We start from the raw sequence: 18,140 nt of genomic DNA, 5'->3' as shown, positions 1-18,140 counted from the left end.
TTATTTGCTAATACTAATTAGGTTTGGACTACATCAGTATGTCCTTGACCTGGGAACAACTGGACACTTCATTTACCTCTAAATTGCAAAACACTCTACCTGACCAAAGAAGGGTATTCCTCGTCGAAAGTGCGAATCCACTTTCACAAACTTGAGGTTGGTTGCAATGTTTGTGATTTTACTGGTCCCACTTCCAGTGAACTCTAGGTCTGAAAAATATGTAGAAAAGAGTAAGTATCCTTGGAAGTTACTTTGGTTCTAAAATTTATTTCCACCCTAGCTGGTTTGGCTCAGTGGACAGAGCGTCGGCCTGTGAACTGAAAGATCTCGGGTTCGATTTCAGTCAAGGGCACATGCCCAGGTTGCAGATTCGACACCCAGTAGAGGGCGTGCAGGAGGCAGCCGATCAATGATTCTCTATCATCATTGATGTTTCTATCACTCTCTCCCTCTCCCTTTGTCTCTGAAATCAATAAAAATGTATTAAAAAATTCATTTCCTACATTTAGCTATGACTTTTATTTTGTTAGGGGGAACAAATCAATATTTATTGCTTTATCTCCCAAATTAAGTTAATACTCAAACCTGTTCCCTCTTCTCTGATCTTGGCTTCCACTTTAAGTTCCATTTCATAACCCGCATTTTTAAGCTGGAACAAGTTTGTGTTTACTTGTTGGGTGATGCAGCCATTGCTGTTGAGCTGAGAATACAAAAATTGATAAATGTCACGCAGATTCAGACCGATAGTCACTAAATCTACTATTTTTTTTCTGGTATCAAGAATTTTTTTGGGTTAAACATGTTAATCAACCTTTAGGAATTTAATATTCGTATTTGATTTGTAATCTTTATGATTGGTCATCAAAATGAGAATTTTGTGGACTATTAATAGAAATGTCATCTTTGGTGGTGAGTATTTGAGGATCAGCTTATTCTGACGCCCGTTAGTAAAATGGGGTAGCTCAATGGGTGTCAACAACGGTAGTACAGAGAGAGAACGCTGTATACTAACCTGGTCACTGAATTCCTCACAGAACTCTTGCTTTGGACAATTAAAAGAATGAAATAATTTTCGGCACATGCGCACAGTTGCAAGTCCTGGCACAGGTTTCCCATAGGTGTATCTGTCACATAAGAAATAAATCAGGAACTGAAGAAAGGTATCTACATTTTCACTACCGGCCCAGCACAGAGTAATTATTTTCTAATAATAACTTTATTATTTTAGACTCATATCAATCAAGTAGAAACATGTCTGGAAAAACATCTCTATGAAGATGTTACCCAGTAAGGCATTTGAAACTTTACTTCAATGCACAGCCAAATTGCCTTGGGGTATTTTTATTTTTTCCTTTTTATTATTCTTTTTATTGTGTCATAAAATCAAATCTTGCTCTTTATAACAAATAAAAAATTCTGTGATGAATAGAATAAAATAAGTAATAAGTAAACACAATACACACAGAGATAGATAGATAGATAGATAGATAGATAGATAGATAGATAGATAGATGAGAGAGAGATCCTAAAAAAATCAATCAAGGGGCATATAACATTTTTTATGTGTGCAATCTATACTTAGTTATTTCTCTATATTTTAAATACAAATGGAATAATTGATAAGGTTTTTTTGGGGGGTCATTAGTTTTGCTTTTCTATTTGCAAATTCCTGCAATAAAACTTCAAGTAAACAATATAATCAGAGCAACCACTATGAAAAATAGTATGAAAATTCCTCAAAAAATTATAAATGGAGAGAGATTATTTCAGTGTTTAAAAATTTGTTTCTTTACTGCACCAAGAAGATCTATGCAAAACACTCAAAATATTTTCTTAAAACTGGCCAAAGGAGAGAGTAAATTAATTAATGTACCATGAAGGGGCAATAAGGCAAATGCAACAAGTGGAACATTTATAGGCCAATTGACCTGTTGTTTCCATAAGCTAACACCATGGGACAAAAGGAGGGTCTAGATATTTAAAAGTTTGAGCTATTTATAGATTTCCTATGGCTTGTTTAAAAAATATTAGGAAAAAAAAACTGTGGGAGGAGGAATCAATGAAACAAAATTGGCAAAATTTTATAGTGTTTATAATAGGTGACAGGCACAAGCAGTTATATTTTACTATTCTGCCAACTCTTATATCCAATAAAAAATTTTCATGGTATTGCACCAAAAAATTAAGATACCTAGGAGTAAACTTAATTAAGGACGTAAAAGACCTGTACTCGGAAAACTACAGGACATTGAAAAAAGAGATAGTGGAAGACATAAACAAATGAAAGAATATACCGTGTTCATGGATTGGTAGAATTAACATCATTAAAATGTCCACACTACCCAAAGCAATCTACAGATTCAATGCAATCCCGATTAAAACACCAACGGCATATTTCAAAGAACAAACTCTCCAAAAACTCATCTGGAATAAAAAATGACCCTGAATAGCCACAGCAATCCTGAGAAAGAAGAACAAAGTTGGAGGGATCACAATACCAGATATAGAGCTATATTACCAAGCCACGGTTCTCAAAACTGCCTGGTACTGACACAAGAACAGACATATAGACCAATGGAATAGAACAGAGAACCCAAAAATTTACCCAAGCCATTATGCTCAATTAATATTTGACATAGGAGGCAAGAGCATACAATGGAGTCAAAACAGTATTTTTAATAAATGGTGCTGGGAAATTTGGTCAGATACATGCAAAAAAATGAAACTAGATCACCCACTTACACTATACACAAAAACAAACTCAAAATGGCTATACAACTTGTATATAAGACAGGAAATCATAAAAATCCTACAAGACTCCATAGGCAGCAAAATTGCAGACATATGTCAGATCAATATCTTTACAGATACAGCTCCTAGGGCAATGGAGACAAAAGAGAATATAAACAAATGGGACTACATCAAAATAAAAAGCTTCTGCACAGAAAAAGAAACCATCAACAAACAACAAGAAAGCCCACTGCATGGGAGAACATATTTGCCAATGTTATTGCTAATAAGGGCTTAATCTCCAAAATTTACAGAGAACTCATACAACTTAACAAAAGGAAGATAAACGATCCAATAAAAAACTGGGCAAAGGATCTAAATAGACACTTTTTGAGAAAGGACATACAGAAGACCCAGAGACATATGAAAACATGCTCAAAGTCACTAATAATCTGAGAGATGCAAATCAAAACGACAATGAGATACCATCTCACACCTGTCAGAATGGCTATCATCAACAAATCAACAAATGACAAGTGCTGGCAAGGATGTGGAGAAAAAGGAACCCTCGTGCACTGCTGGTGGAAATGCAGACTGGTGCAGCCACTGTGGAAGACAGTATGGAGTTTTCTGAAAAAGTTAAAAATGGAACTCCCATTTGACCCATTAATCCCACTTCTAGGACTATATTCCAAGAAACCAAAAACACCAATCAGAAAGGATATATGCACCCCTATGTTCATAGCAGCACAATTCACCATAGCTAAGATTTGGAAACAGCCTAATTGCCCATCAGCAGATGAGTGGATTAAAAAACTGTGGTACATCTACACAATGGAATACTATGCCACCATAAAAAAGAAGGAACTTTTACTATTTGCAACAGCATGGATGGAACTGGAGAGCATTATGCTAAGTCAAATAAGCCAGTTGGAGAAAGATAAATATCACATTATCTCACTCATATGTGGGATATAATGATCAACATAATTTGATGAACAAAAATAGATTCAGAGACAAATGGTAGGGGAAGGAGGTGGTTAGAGAGCAACTAAAGGACTTGTTGTATGCATATTAGCATAACCAATGGTCACAGACACTGGGGCAGTGAGGGCTTCCCAGGGGTGGAAATGACTGGGGGAGAGATCAATTGGGGGGAAAAAGGAGACATGTAAAACTTTAGACAATAAAAGAAAAATTAAAAAAAATTTCATGGTAGAGAGTTGGTAAAAAAAATAAAAAGTACACATGAGTCATAATAACCAAAAGCAATGTATAAAGACATTTTTAGGAAAATCTGAGATATTTTTAGGAAAATCAAGGATACTTGAGTGTAAACTCAAAATTAGTATTGAATAATTACTTTTTATTTTATTAAGTGTGACAATGGCATCATGATTGCATAGAAAAATGTCACTAATTTTTAGAGGTCTATACTGTTGTAGCTGGGTGAAAATGTCATGATTTTTATAATTTATCCTGAAATGTTAAAGGAAAAAAAAAGCAGCAAACATGGAAATATGTTACTTATTAAATCATGATTGTGTCTACATTCTTTTGGTGCATTTGAAATATTTAAGAATAAAAATAAAGAGAGGTCACTGAGATAAATTTTTAAAAGTGCCAAGGAAAATTAATTTATAATTGTGTATTAGCTAAATAATCACTCAAAATTGAGGCAAAATATGAAATTTCAGACAAAAACAATTTAACTCACATTCCACATACTGATATGTTCACTTTTTCATCCAGGATACTGATTATCTTTGGGACTTGAACTCTGACCTCAAACTTGGGAACCACTGTTGACAGAGATAAATAGAAAGAGGGAAGCTGGTAAATAATTAATGGAAATACAAATATTTTAATGTTTATAATTTTTTCCACAAAAATAACCTGAAAAGTTACGTTCACATTTACATCTTTCAACTTGAAGATGATTAGGTTTACTAATTCATGCAAAAATCTGACTTTGTGACCACAACATCTCAGTGATGTTAACAAATATGATGGTTCCACTGAAATAAGAATTTTGATACTTGACAAAGTGTAATTTGGCTACTGTAAATCACCAAGCTCTTATAAACAAGAATAATGTTCATAATTCACAGAATAATGATGGCCTTAGAAAAAGATATAGCTGATTCTACTCCAAGTTTAACATACCTATGGGAAAATCAAAGGATCTAACTGAGTTCACACTGTGGACCAGAAAGTTATGATCCCTTCATTTTTCATAATCCATACCAAATTCCTCCACGGTGAAGGGGTGCTGAATATTTCCGCCTGATTCCTTCTCTACCACCACCTTGTAGGAGCCCTGAATCGGCTCTGATGAGAGGGGAAAGGCTAACTGTTTGAGGCCACTCTCTAACTTGAGATTCTGCCATTGTCCAATTCGATTCCTTTTTGGGTTCTAGAGGTAAGAAAGGAGCATGGGAATAATTATTTAGTCATGATAGCCCGTGACAAAACACATGACTTTCAGGGTAGCAATTAGCATTACCTTCAGGAAAGGCAATCACAGAAGAAAAGTGAACCACAATAAACCTGACATTTGAGAATAGGAAAATTTAGATCTGAAAGTTTTTTTTTTTAACAGCAGTTCATCTGTCTGGAATAGTATCAGAATTTCCTCTTCCTTAAATGCACTGACTTCCTTACAAGATATTCTTTCTGATGCTTACCTCAAGGTATACCAGTGGAATCTATATGAAAAAATGAAAGAAGAGATGTGATTAGAATTTCACCAAGGCTATGATTTCAGATTTATGATTAAGCTTACCAAGAAAAAATAATATTTGTAAGATATATCAAAATTTAACCAGAAACATAAGAGAAGTGAAATTGCTTAGGGAAACCAGTAAATAGTTTTAAGAAAAGCATAATAACATATTTCTACAAAAATCATCATGTTGTCATTTCTTTGAAAAATATTATTGTTGAATGATACTTGTTAATACTTATTAAGTTATTGATATTATTCACCAATATAATTTAGGCACTAAAATCCTCCTAAGTGAAGATTATGACTTTACTATTACTTACATAAATTAAAAATGGATGTTAATAAAGTTATATGTCATTATGATTTAGACTTAATAGGAAGAAAATGCCCAGAATTATTTGGTTAAAATAAACCAAGAATATTTCTTCTAATTTCAAGATTATCTAATATCTACCTTTTAAAAATATCCTTGTTTCTTTTCCTTCATATTGAAAGCTAGTTGAAGGAAGGGACACACAATGAACATAAATGAAGACTGTATATAATGGATAGTATATGATGTATGTATAAAAATTATAAAATGTTATCATATATAATAAAATTATATATTTTACTAGTGACCTGGTGCACAGATTCATGCACATTGAAAGGAAATTAATTAGAAGGTGGCCGTGGGGCGGGACTGGGCGAGACAGGCTGGACACACCCTGGAGCCAACCTCCCATGGTCCCTCACCAGCCAGCCGCACATAGGGTGGTGTCATGGCTCAAAAGGTGTCTGTGGAGTGAGTGGGGAACCTCCAGAAGGTGGGGTCCCTTGGCCTGGCCTGCGGGGATCGGGCCAAAACCAGCTCTCTGACATCCCCTGAGGAGTCTCGGAGTCGCAAGAGGTCACTCTGCAAAGTTGCTGTTGTAAAGGGTTTGGAATGCAAATGCAAGTGTACAGTAAACCAGATTCGGGGCTGACAGTGCCCCAGCAACAACATAACCCATGGCCGAAAGTGGAATTGGGCTCCCTCCTCTCTGGTTTTGAGGTGCATCACCCAAGAACCACTACTGCCAAGTCACTGCAGCTCGCAGTTCCTGTGTTGAGCATCTGCCCCCTGATGGTCAGTGCATGTCATAGTGACTGGTCGGAAGGAAGGACACTTAACATATTAGCCTTTTATATATATAGATTCTATGTACATATATCCAGAAGAAGTGAAACTCTTTGATGCTTTAATTAATCATGAACTCCTTCAGAGTATGGGTATGGATAATACCTAACTTTTTATTGTACTTGTTCATTATACTTAACGTAGTGTTTTGAGAGCAAAGAATGTAGCTGACTATTTCCAGACTGATTTATTATTGTTATAGGAGAAAGAGCTTCCTTATCTCTTATTCCTCAATTATGCCTTATATAAGAGTCTAGATTTGTAGTAAAGCTGGAATCTAGATTCCTAAAGGAATAGCTTTCATTTCACTTTTCCTGGACCTTCCCACCCCACCTTGGATGAGTGCTCTCATCCCACCACCCACCACCCACCCAAACTAGAGATAGTGAGGTACTTACCAGTTCATTTAGGGGGTGAAAATTTTCATCCACGGAGACAATGCGGAATTTTACTGAAAAAGAAATTCTATGGTAAGTCTCAGACATGATAAAGCAGGTAATTTAGATAATAACACAGGAGACTAAGAGATCAAGATAATGGTGACTTTGGCGGGAAACCTGCTGAGGAGGTGGAATTTGCCTACAAACCTGTCTGTCCTGGTTTATAGGTGGGTTTGTCTGTCTGGACAAAGACCAGGCTTTGCTCATTCTTTACCAGCACTTTTCTCCTCTTCCTGAAGTCTTGTGTTGGTCCCTTTACGTGGACAGTGAAGAAAGCCGCCTCCGAAGAGGATGAGATTCTTGGGAGCTAAAGAACAAAGATACCACTGAGGAACAGCACAGTCTTCTCCCTTTGACTCCTTCAACCATTACTATTTTCTGTCTCTCATTCAGCCTCACAAAGGGCTGGGTAAGTATGAACATTTCTCCAGGTATAAGAGTGAAGATACTAATCCTATGTAATAAAAGGCTAATATGCAAATTGTCCCCACAGGTGGGAGTTTGACTGACCAGGAGTTAGACGTGCGCTGACCACCGGGGGTAGTGCGGAACATGGCAGACGTTGACTTCCCTCTGGCCAGTGGGGGCAGCAGACAGCCGGGGGAAGGGAGGCCCCGGCCAGTAGCCAGCAGCTGGCAGCTGCTAAGGACCCTACCTGCACATGAATCTCATGCACTGGGCCTCTAGTATAAGATATAGGGGAGCAATATCAGTAAGAACAACCATCCATGGAACCCAAATTCCCATATAGCTCATCTGGAACTCTATTTGTTAAATTGTACTCTTTTTAACAGAGTATATGTTTTCTGAAGGAATGGAGAGAAGCATCTCTGAAAGAGTATGGGAGACTATAGGAGCTAAGTATCCCAAGTTGAGCATCCTCACAGAGGTACTGGGTATTTGCTTGGAGTACTTTGAACCATTTACACATTCTAAGGACAAAGACATGTAACATCCCACCATGAGAGAAAAATTCTGCATGCTGTCCTGTTATGCGGTATTTGTACAATCTGTTTCTAGGCATTGTCTAACTCTGGTCTGAAATAGATGGTTATATAACAAAGCTAAAAAAACCTCAAATCATACAATTTCTGTGGCTAATCCATTTATTTTTTACTAGAGGCCCGGTGCATGAAATTCGTGCACAGGGGGTGTCCCTCAGCCCAGCCTGCACCCTCTCCAATCTGGGATCCCTCTCACAATCCAGGACCACTGGATCCTAACCATCCACCTGCCTGCCTGCCTAATGCCCCCAACTGCCCTCCCTGCTAGCCTGGTCACCCCCAACTACCCTCTCCTGCTGGCTTGATCATCCCTAACCCCCTGCCAGCCTGATCTCACCCCTAACTGTCTCTTCCCCCGCTCCCACCACCATGGCTTTGTCTGGAAGGAAGTCAGACGTCCGGAAGATGGCCGGTTGACCCGGTCTAATGAGCATATTACCCTTTTATCAGTATAGATTTTTTTAGGAAGTACATTGAACTTTGGCAAGTAGAAAAATATTTCTCCCTACTCTGGTGAAAAAATTCATGCTTTTTTCCTCAATAGCTAAAAACTCATTGCCTTGATTCTTTCTGAAATCCTCACTGACATTCTAAAGTCATTCTTTGGGATTGAACCATGGAGATATAATGTATCAAACAGGAATGGGCAGCTAAGTACTCACAGTGAAGGAGACACAGCGGAATAAGTCCTTCTCTGCCACGAGGTCAGTGAAGAGTCTCCTGTTCTCCCTGGGAGACTCCAAGGAAGCACTTACAGTCACTGTCTCATTCAGGTGGCTCAGAAGGAGGCAGCCTTTCTCGGGGGTCCCAGTGTGGAGCAGGGAGGGGACCAGCACCATATACTGTCTGGGAAGGGAAGAAGGCTAAATCAAAGAAAAATCAGAGGATAGCAAGTATTTTCAACCATCATTGTGTTTTCCATAACAATATGTACTTATTGCTATAATCAGTTCTATACTGTCTCCTCCATCTTATTAGCATAAGAATGACAGGGGGAGGGGGTGTACATGGGGAGGGGCTTGGAGTGGGAATGGGGGATAAGGACAATTATGTGATACCATAATCAATAAAAAAATTATTAATTAAAAAAGAAAATGAAAAGAAAAGAATAATACTCACCAGTAGTGCCTCGGAAGTTGACTTTGAAGATATTTCAATTTTATAGGCATTTTTTGTTTTAATGAGCCTTAATATATAAATTCTTGAATATATACTCATAAAAATACACATATATAATAAATTGTGGGTGATTACTCACTTTATAAAACAGTTTACATTAAAATTTGTCTAAGTAAACATCACTTGTGCATGAATACTATGACTGGATTTACACAAATTCAACTGAAAGAACTTCAGGGAACATGTATCTATTATATAAAATAATACATAAAAATGTAAATCCTCAAAATTTTAATGATTCCATGCTTGTAAGTTTAAGTCATTTATTTATAGAGTACCATTGCAATTAAGAAAAACAGAATTATTTTTATATTGTTTTATTGCCCTTTCCCTTCTACCACCAACATGAGCACTTATCCTTAAAAAAATACCAGGGGCACCCTAGCCAGTTTGGCTCAGTGGATAGAGCGTCGGCCTGTGGACTGAAGGGTCCCCGGTTCGATTCTGACCAAGGGCACATGCCCAGGTTGTGGGCTTGATCCCCAGTAGGGGGCGTGCAGGAGGCAGCCGATCAACGATTTTCTCTCATCATTGATGTTTCTATCTCTCTCTCTACCCCTCTCCCTTCCTCTCTGAAATCAATAAAGATATATATATATATATATATATATATATATATATATATATATATATATATAATACCAGGGGCATTTGACATAGGAAACACAATTTTATTACTTTACAAAGTCAATAGGTGGGAGAGTAGGAATAGATAATAATACAGACAGATTAGTTGTTGAAGCTGGAAGTCAAATGAAGTCTCCATGTGGTCTGCTCTGAAGAAGCAGGCTTTCTGTATATGTTTTAAAATTTTTCTTGGCAAAATTATGTGCCACAAATCTTTAGAGCCACTCTAAAATCATTAAAACATCAAATTATATATTGCATAAGTGCTAATGTTTTGTTTTAATGCAGAGAAGCTCAAAGCAGTTAAGTAAACTACCCAGGGTCATTCAGATGGTACCTCCTATCTAATCCCTTCCTTGCATTTGGATGTCTCTGATCTACTGAACATTTGCTCTTTTAAAGATATAATAGCCTTAAAAAAAAAAGATGTAATAGCCTTCCACCAGGCTTACTGCATCAGTAGCAGTAAAAACAACCATATGGGAGCAGGCAGTGGCAGTGCCCATTTGTACACATCTTTCTCCTATTCTTAATTGTGTCTCGAGCTCTTTCTATCCAACTCAAGAAGAACAAATTAGGGGCAAACGTCTAGGCCAGTGGTCGGCAAACTCATTAGTCAACAGAGCCAAATACCAACAGTACAACGATTGAAATTTCTTTTGAGAGCCAAATTTTTTAAACTTAAACTACATAGGTGGGTACATTGTTATTAACTTAATTAGGGTACTCCTAAGCTGGCCTTTGCTAAAAACTCAAGGGGCCAAAGAGTTGCATGTGGCTCACGAGCCGCAGTTTGCTGACCACTGGTCTAGGCCAAGCATGTCAAACTCAAAGGCTAACATGGGCCAAATACACAAGGTTTAAGTTTATGTGGGCCAAAAAACCCAAGAGTTTCAATTTTCATAGTAACATAGGTTTATCTCGATAGAGACATGCTGGATACAAAGGGCTGAAATAAATGAGTAATCATGAACATAAAATAATAGAACATTTTAATAAAAATTAATATTTTTTCTTGAACATTAACTTATCAGACACTGAATAACTACACAAATTAATAAGCATAATGCAAATAAACCCATTTTTCTTCTTCTCTGAAAGCGAAATAGTTCCTGTTGCCCACACCAAACAAGTCAGTATAAGACTAATGACATGGCAAGCGGCTGCTAAAATATTTGCTGTTAGTATTAGTGGAAATGGTGCGCCTGTGTGTAAGGTGCATAAGGGAAATGAATGCAACACGATTATAGTAATCAGTCATTAGTGAATGTTACAGTTCGTTATAAAACAGTATGTATAACAGGATATTGTAAAAATTAAGTTATGAAATTTTTATTAAAATGTTTCTTATATACTGTTATATTGGCTGGTCCACAAAAATATTCACTGTGGGCTGCATGTGGCCCGAGGGCCACGAGTTTGACATGCTTTTTCTAGGCTGATCAGATTGAAATATTTCTCTGAAAATTTTATTATTTGCCCCAAACTTCTAGTCAAATTTATCATTTGTTAGTAACTCCAAACTATGGTGAGGAAGCAGAAGATAAATTTTATCTGAGTGACCCATATATTGGTCTATTGCTTATCTCCTCCTTCTCCCCAGATTGAATTGTAATATTATTCTCTGGACTGCTTACAGAAAAGACTTGAAGACTAAAGTTATACCTACTTTAATCCATCATTTCCAAAGGCTTTACTTTCTCTCTATATTGTAAAAATACTTTATTGAGGTATGATTGACACACAAAAAGCTGAACATATTTAGTATGTACTATTTCATTAGTATGTAGTTAAGAATATAACTGTGAAGTCACCGGAACAATCTTTGCTATAAACATGTACATCATTTCCAAAAGTTTCCTTCCTCTTCAATTATTATTATCATTATTGTTATTATTATTGTAAGGGAACACAACATAAGATCTACCCTCTTAGCAATTTTTAGTATGCAGTACAATATTAATTATAGGCTCTATAAAAATTATAATTTTTTACCCCATCCACTTTTCTCCCTAGTTTTTTTGATATTAATAGGAAAGACATTATCAGTCTATTATAATTTTATTCCATATACTACTTTTATTCTTACCCAAATTGAGATCACAATTTAAAAAATTAGTTCCATACATATTTGATATTTCAAGCAACTATTTCACAAAGGTTTGGTTAGCATTCCTTCGACAAATATTGAAATTGGAACCCATCAAGGTTGAGTAATTCCCTGAGATTTCGTTGTACTGAGCAAATAAAACGTTGTAATGTATTACTTAATCATGCATGTTTGCATTTTAAATATTTGCCTTGGTAGGGGTGATTAAATTTTGCACATATTAAACTGGTGACCTCTTTTTTAAATCCCCCCTGCCATACCCTCTTCCACCTCTACCTCCCTGCCCCCACCATCACCACACTGTTGTCCATGTCCATTTGTTCTTTTAACTTTCTCTTTTTCATTTTTCTCTGTAAACTCTATCTCTCTAGGCAATAGCTCTTATTTATCACATGTAGGGCTAATGATGGAGGGTTAAGGTGAAGTTTGCTACATAGTGAGGAGAAAATACCTCTTCTGTTATGACAACTAGGCCATGAGGCTTGTTCTTTGTTAAATGGTGGGAAAGATGTAAAGTAATGGTTTCAACGGGCAGAATAGTTCTCTGTTGCATTGGACTAAAAACACAGATTGCTTAACATTTCAACCCCAATAAATGTCACTTGCTTCTTCTATTCAGCCTGTACTCAGAAAACTGAACAGCCCTCACATATTTCCAAAAGCTCTGTGAGTGGAATGCAATAATGCAATGCAAGACAGTACCATCCACAGTTGTAAATCACCCCTACTGGTTACTGGGAAATTGTGCATTGAAGAAGCCTGAAGAAGGTAGGAACTTGAGTTTGTCAGAGTTTTGATTTTTTGCTTCTGTACTATGGCCTGGAGAGGACCAACTGTGTTAAGTGGATAAAAGTAACACTCAGGGCAGAAGATCCCTTCATCTCTCTCCCCATTTTGTGCTCTGGAGACTGCTCTGTATCAATCTGGGATGTAGCTACATCAGAGTTATCTATAGTACAGTGTGGGTAGGCAAGGGAGGGTTAGAAGTTGAACTTTCCAGGATCCTTCTGTTGCCTATATGTTGTTATTGAACCCAAGGATTTCATAGTTCTCTAGAAGGAATGTAAAGGCAGCTGGTTGAGGCCATTGAGGCCAGTGAGGCCAGAGGTCTCAAATGGGTTATTTCTGCAGCTCAGGCTGTGTTGGAACAACAGACATAGAACAGGAGGCAGAATGATGTCAAAAGTTGGGAGTTCTAAGTGATAAGAAAGAGCTAAGTGAATCAGAGTCAGCTAGAGAGAACTTCTGGGACTTCTTGATAAAGGGACCAAACTGAGAGAAACTACATGGCTAAAGACTCAAATGATGCATGTTAGCAGGTAAGGATAAACCATTGATATTGGCCAAGAAGACAAAGAACTCAGAGGCCAAGGGCCCTGACTCTTCTTCTCCACCAGTAAGTAATAGCCATCACATTCTTCTGGACACTGCCTTGGAGAGGAACTGAGATGTGGAAGAGAAGTCTTACAGTTTTTGGATTTCACCAACTTTATAACTGAAGACAGTTAAAATTACTTCCCCCATGCATTGACCATTTACTGAGGGTTCTTGATGAAGAATCAATAAATTATTGAAAAATAAAGAAACTATATTTTCTCTTCTATGCATGTGATCTACAATGTGAGCTAAATTGCAACCCACTATACACTTTAAATATTTTTATAGTTAACGCTTTCTATCCAAAAGAACGAGTCTGTGAAGGTAGAGTCTCAGGTTTCAGTTTATAATGAAAACATGCCTCCTAGTGATGACATTGTGTAGAAGACTATTATTTTAAGAGTACAGAATAAATCAAAGGAAAATTATATTGACCATTTATGATTAGTCTCTTATGATTAGAGGATATTTTAAGGAATGGAAAGGTAGCGTTTAATAGGAAAGACAAAGCAAAGATATAAAGGAGAGACTAAAAGAGCAGACTTGAGGAAAAGACTTTGAGTGAGACTTACGGTTCTGCAGAGTTTGAGGCATTGGTAGAAAACAGGACAAGGAGAAGTAGTGTGAAACCTGAATGAGGAAGTCTGTCTTTCCCCATGCTGAGGGGAAAATTGCAGGGATGTATTGTGCCTAACTCCCTGCCTTCAGCCTGGTCAAATTTACCAGGCTTTATATGGTTGCTATTTTGCAAGGCCCGCTCAGAAGATTCCAAATAGATCTGAGTTGGACACAGATTCCCTGAAAGGGTGGTTGCTCTCAGTGATTGCCTCATTACTCTCAAGGCTGATTATTTGTTTTCCAAGGGATAAAAAAAGAGTAGTTATTTTTTTTTTAAATGCCTGGTTCTTTTTTTTTTTCTTTTTTCTTTTCATAGTGCGAAATAGAACAGTGAAAGAAAAAAATTAGGATGGTGATACAATAGGTCTGCAGGAAGTGTTTTTTTCCCTTTATTTTTAACATCTAATCTAATAATAGACAAATATGCAAATTGACCGCACGTTTGCTACACCTAAGCCACGCCCACCAGCCAAACCACACCCACCAACCAATCAGGACGAGTATGCAAATTACCCCAACAAAGATGGTGGCTAATTTGCATATCAAGACAGTGTCGAAAGAAGCCAAGAGCTGCAAGCAGGCTAGGGGGGGCGGGGGGAAGGAGAAGGGAGGAGCGAAGTCAGGGCTGGGGGCCAAGGGAAATGCGGGCGGGCTGGAGGAGAAGGCGAGGCGGGTGACAAGAGAGGAACGGAGGCGGGGTAGAGTGCAGCAGGAAATCCTATTGCAGGATTTTTCCTGCAACGGGAACGCTAGTCTCTCTATATAAAAAGCCACGGACTGTAACGGCCATAACGACCATAATGACCAGACTCTATGATGCCCACTGTTGCCAGTGAACTGGCCTGATCAGGGGGTGGGGCCGGATAGCCAACCTCGCAGCCCCTCCCCCTGCCTGCCTGCCTGTCCCTGATTGGACTCTCCCCTCATCAAGAGCAGTCCTATAGCCAAACACCCCCACCCTTCCCCTGGGCCAGCCCTGTACCCCATCAGCCTGCCCCACCATGATAAATCCACAGCTCCTCCCCCCAGCTGCCCCATCCCTGATTGCACCCCCCCACCTCAGTAAGGGGAGGAGCTGGGTGGCCAACCTCCTGCAGCCCCTCTCCCCAGCTGGCCATGCACCCGATGGGCCCCCACCACCCTGATCAGCCTGCAGCCCCTCACCTTGGCTGGCTCAGCCCCTGATTGTCCCCCCACCCCAATAGGGGGCAAGGCTGGCCCGCCAATCTCCCTCCTGCATCTTCTCTCCCCACCTGGCCCCACCCCAGATCGGCTACCTCATCCGATCAGGGGCAGAGCCTGCCAGCCAACCATCCATGGCCCCTACCCCAGGCCACTGGCCCCCGATCAGCACCCTTTACCCCATTTAGGGGTGGGGCTGGCCAGCCCACCACCCACAGCCCCTCCCTATGGCCAGCTCCATCCCCAATTAGCCCCCACAACCCCAATCAGGGGTGTGGCCTGCCAGACAATTGCCCACGGCCCCTTCCCCCAGCTGGCCTGGTCCTGATCAGACCTGATCGGGGTGGGCAAGCAAGCCAACCTCCCACCATCTCCTTCCGACAGAGCCAGCCCCAATCCACCCCGATTGGGGCGGAGCCAGCCGGAATCCACCTGTGCACAAATTCGTGCACTGGGCCTCTAGTTGAATCTGAAAAACATACACCACACAATACAACTTTTTCCATAGCTGGCAATTTTTTATTTAAATGTAATTAATACTACATAAAAGTCACCATTTTAAAGTGTACAGCTAGGTTATTTTTAGTATTTTTCACAGTGTTATATAACCACCATCACTATCTAATTATTTGTGTCTGTTTTTTTTCACTTAGCATTATATCTTCAAGGTTCACCTATGTTGTTGCATGTATCAATATTTCTTTATATAGGTGACAATTATTTCATAGTATGAATGTGCCATATTTTGTTTATTCATCAATTGATAAAACATTTGGGTTGTTTTCACATTTTTGCTATAATGAATAATTCTGCTATGAACAGTTGCATTAAACTTTTTGTGTGAATACATTTTCAATTTTCTTGGGTACAGAAATAGAAGTGGAATTGCCCAGTCACATGGGAACGCTTTTTTAAAATAGATTTTTATTACTGATTTCAGAGAGGAAGGGAAAGGGAGGCCAAAACATCAGTGATGAGAAAGAATCATTAATTAGCCCACATTGGGGATTGAGCCTGCAACCTGGGCATGTGCCCTGACTGGAAATTGAACCTTGACCTCCTGGTTAATAGGTCAATGCTCAACCATTGATCCATGCCAGCCAGACTCACATGGGAACTCTTGTATAAAATTTTGAGGACCTGCTAAATGGTTTTCCCCAGAAGCTGCAGATTTTTTACATTGCCACCTGTGATATTTAGGGCTTCTATTTTTTTCCACACTTTTGCCAACACTTGCCATTCTCTGCTATTTTGTTTGTTTTATTATGTTAATTTTAGTAGGTATGAAGTGGTGTCTCATTGTGGTTTTGAGTTTGCATTTCCTTCATTAATGATATTGAGCATATTTTTATAAGCTTATTAGTCATTCGTATATCTTCTTTAGAGAAGTTTCTGTTCAATTCCTTCACCATATTTTAATTCAGTTGTTTGTTTTCTTATTGTTGAGTTGTAAGAGCTTTTTATATGTTCTGGGTGCGAGATATGTATTAGATATATGGTTTGCAAATATTCCTTCCTTATGTGACTTGTTTTTCTCTATTGATAGTTTTCTTTGATGCACAAACTTTTTAAATTTTGATAAAGTAAAAGTTTTACCAATGGACCCCCAATTTTATTCTATTGATCTATATGTTTACTCTTTTGCCAGTGCCATACTGTCTCTATTGCTGTAGTTTTGTAGGAAGTTTTGAAATAAAGAAGTGTGAATCTTCTTCCTTTGTCCTGCTTTTTCAATATTGTTTTGGCCATTCTTGGTTCCTTGCAACTCCAAATGAATTTTAAGATGAATTTTTCCATTTTTGAAAGAAAAGATGAAATAAGTTGTAAGGTTTTTAGTGTAAACAAATATCCCATATAAAATCTTCTGGACAGAAGTGAGTTATGTGGTCTTAATAGTTGCTCAATACTGAAGTTTCAAGATTTGCAAACAAACTCAAGGAGCTAAATAGCTAATTAACCTTCCTATGCACCTATGGAAATAATTAGTCCAAACCTAATTAGACTACCATCTTCTGTTTTAAAAAAATAAAGAATAATCTTTGGAGAGAAGACTTTTGTGAATATGTTTTCAATTTTCTTGGGTATATAAGTTTTCTGAGAGAAGACTGTCAGAAAAATTATCAGAAACTTAGAAAAGAGGCAAAAGAATCGGAGCACATTCTTTTAATTAATACAACTTTGGGGCAAGGGCCACTTAAGGAGTGTCTGAGAATAGACTTAGTTCATTTCATTATTTACTTCAAATGAAAGTTTCCAGACTAAGTGACATTACTTTTGATTTTTGTCAGGAACATATGCAAATAAAAATAATTTCTGTCCAGTGGAACAGATAACCCCAAAAATGTTATGGCATATTTTATGTTATTTAATTTTACACTTAACCCATCATTTTTATCCTAACAGTTTTTTTTTGGATGCTCTTTGAAGTGGTTATTTTATTAATTAATAGGTCAAATTAAAAATCTTTGACGTGTGTTCATTTTAAGTTTGCCTGGCAATATAAATTTTCACACATATATGAACCTAGCACAGTTAATACTATCCATCTTTCAGTCCTACTATGAGCTACACAATATTTTATAGAAAAAGTGATCGTTAGCCCTGGCTGGATAGCTCTGTTGGTTAGAATGTTGTCCTGATATGCCAAGGTTGTGGGTTTGATCTCTGATCAAGGCACATACAGGAAGCAACCAATGAATGCATAAATAAGTGGAGCAACAAAATGACCTCTATCTCTCTTTCTTTCTCTCTTCCTCCCCCCTTTCTCCCTTCCTCTTTCTATCAAAATCATAAAAAAGGGATCTTTTACTCAAAATATTTGACAAAGACATTTCCTTTTGTGTTCCATTTTTTTAAAATGCCTGGTACGAAGAGGAAATTTATTTTTACCTTCAGCTACTCAGTTCCAGTGAAGAGATAATTTGCAGCCAAGTGTTACTCAAGTGTAATGATGATGAAAGTATTTTGCATGGTTTTTGTATTAACA

At 38.0% G+C, this 18,140-nt stretch overlaps 1 protein-coding gene across 1 annotated transcript in view; it reads right to left on the bottom strand.

Annotated features, from left to right (window-relative positions):
- Nucleotides 1-14,035, bottom strand: part of LOC103285403 (PZP alpha-2-macroglobulin like) — a 49,094-nt gene extending 35,059 nt beyond the window's left edge. Inside the window, exons 1-10 of the mRNA XM_008140825.3 lie at nucleotides 13,927-14,035; nucleotides 8,724-8,907; nucleotides 7,205-7,364; nucleotides 7,016-7,068; nucleotides 5,418-5,438; nucleotides 4,978-5,146; nucleotides 4,448-4,532; nucleotides 1,013-1,124; nucleotides 586-700; nucleotides 100-209 (exon numbers count right to left, since the gene is read on the bottom strand). Coding sequence (XP_008139047.2) covers nucleotides 100-209; nucleotides 586-700; nucleotides 1,013-1,124; nucleotides 4,448-4,532; nucleotides 4,978-5,146; nucleotides 5,418-5,438; nucleotides 7,016-7,068; nucleotides 7,205-7,364; nucleotides 8,724-8,907; nucleotides 13,927-14,012 — 1,095 coding nt within the window. The 5' untranslated portion in view covers nucleotides 14,013-14,035. The remainder of the gene's footprint in view (nucleotides 1-99; nucleotides 210-585; nucleotides 701-1,012; nucleotides 1,125-4,447; nucleotides 4,533-4,977; nucleotides 5,147-5,417; nucleotides 5,439-7,015; nucleotides 7,069-7,204; nucleotides 7,365-8,723; nucleotides 8,908-13,926) is intronic.
- Nucleotides 14,036-18,140: the final 4,105 nt, after the last annotated feature.

This window comes from Eptesicus fuscus, chromosome 7 (genome assembly GCF_027574615.1).
Source record: "Eptesicus fuscus isolate TK198812 chromosome 7, DD_ASM_mEF_20220401, whole genome shotgun sequence".
Classification (NCBI taxonomy): domain Eukaryota; kingdom Metazoa; phylum Chordata; class Mammalia; order Chiroptera; family Vespertilionidae; genus Eptesicus; species Eptesicus fuscus.
The sequence above is the reverse complement of the archived record's forward strand: the minus strand, read 5'-3'. Positions and strand labels throughout refer to the sequence as shown.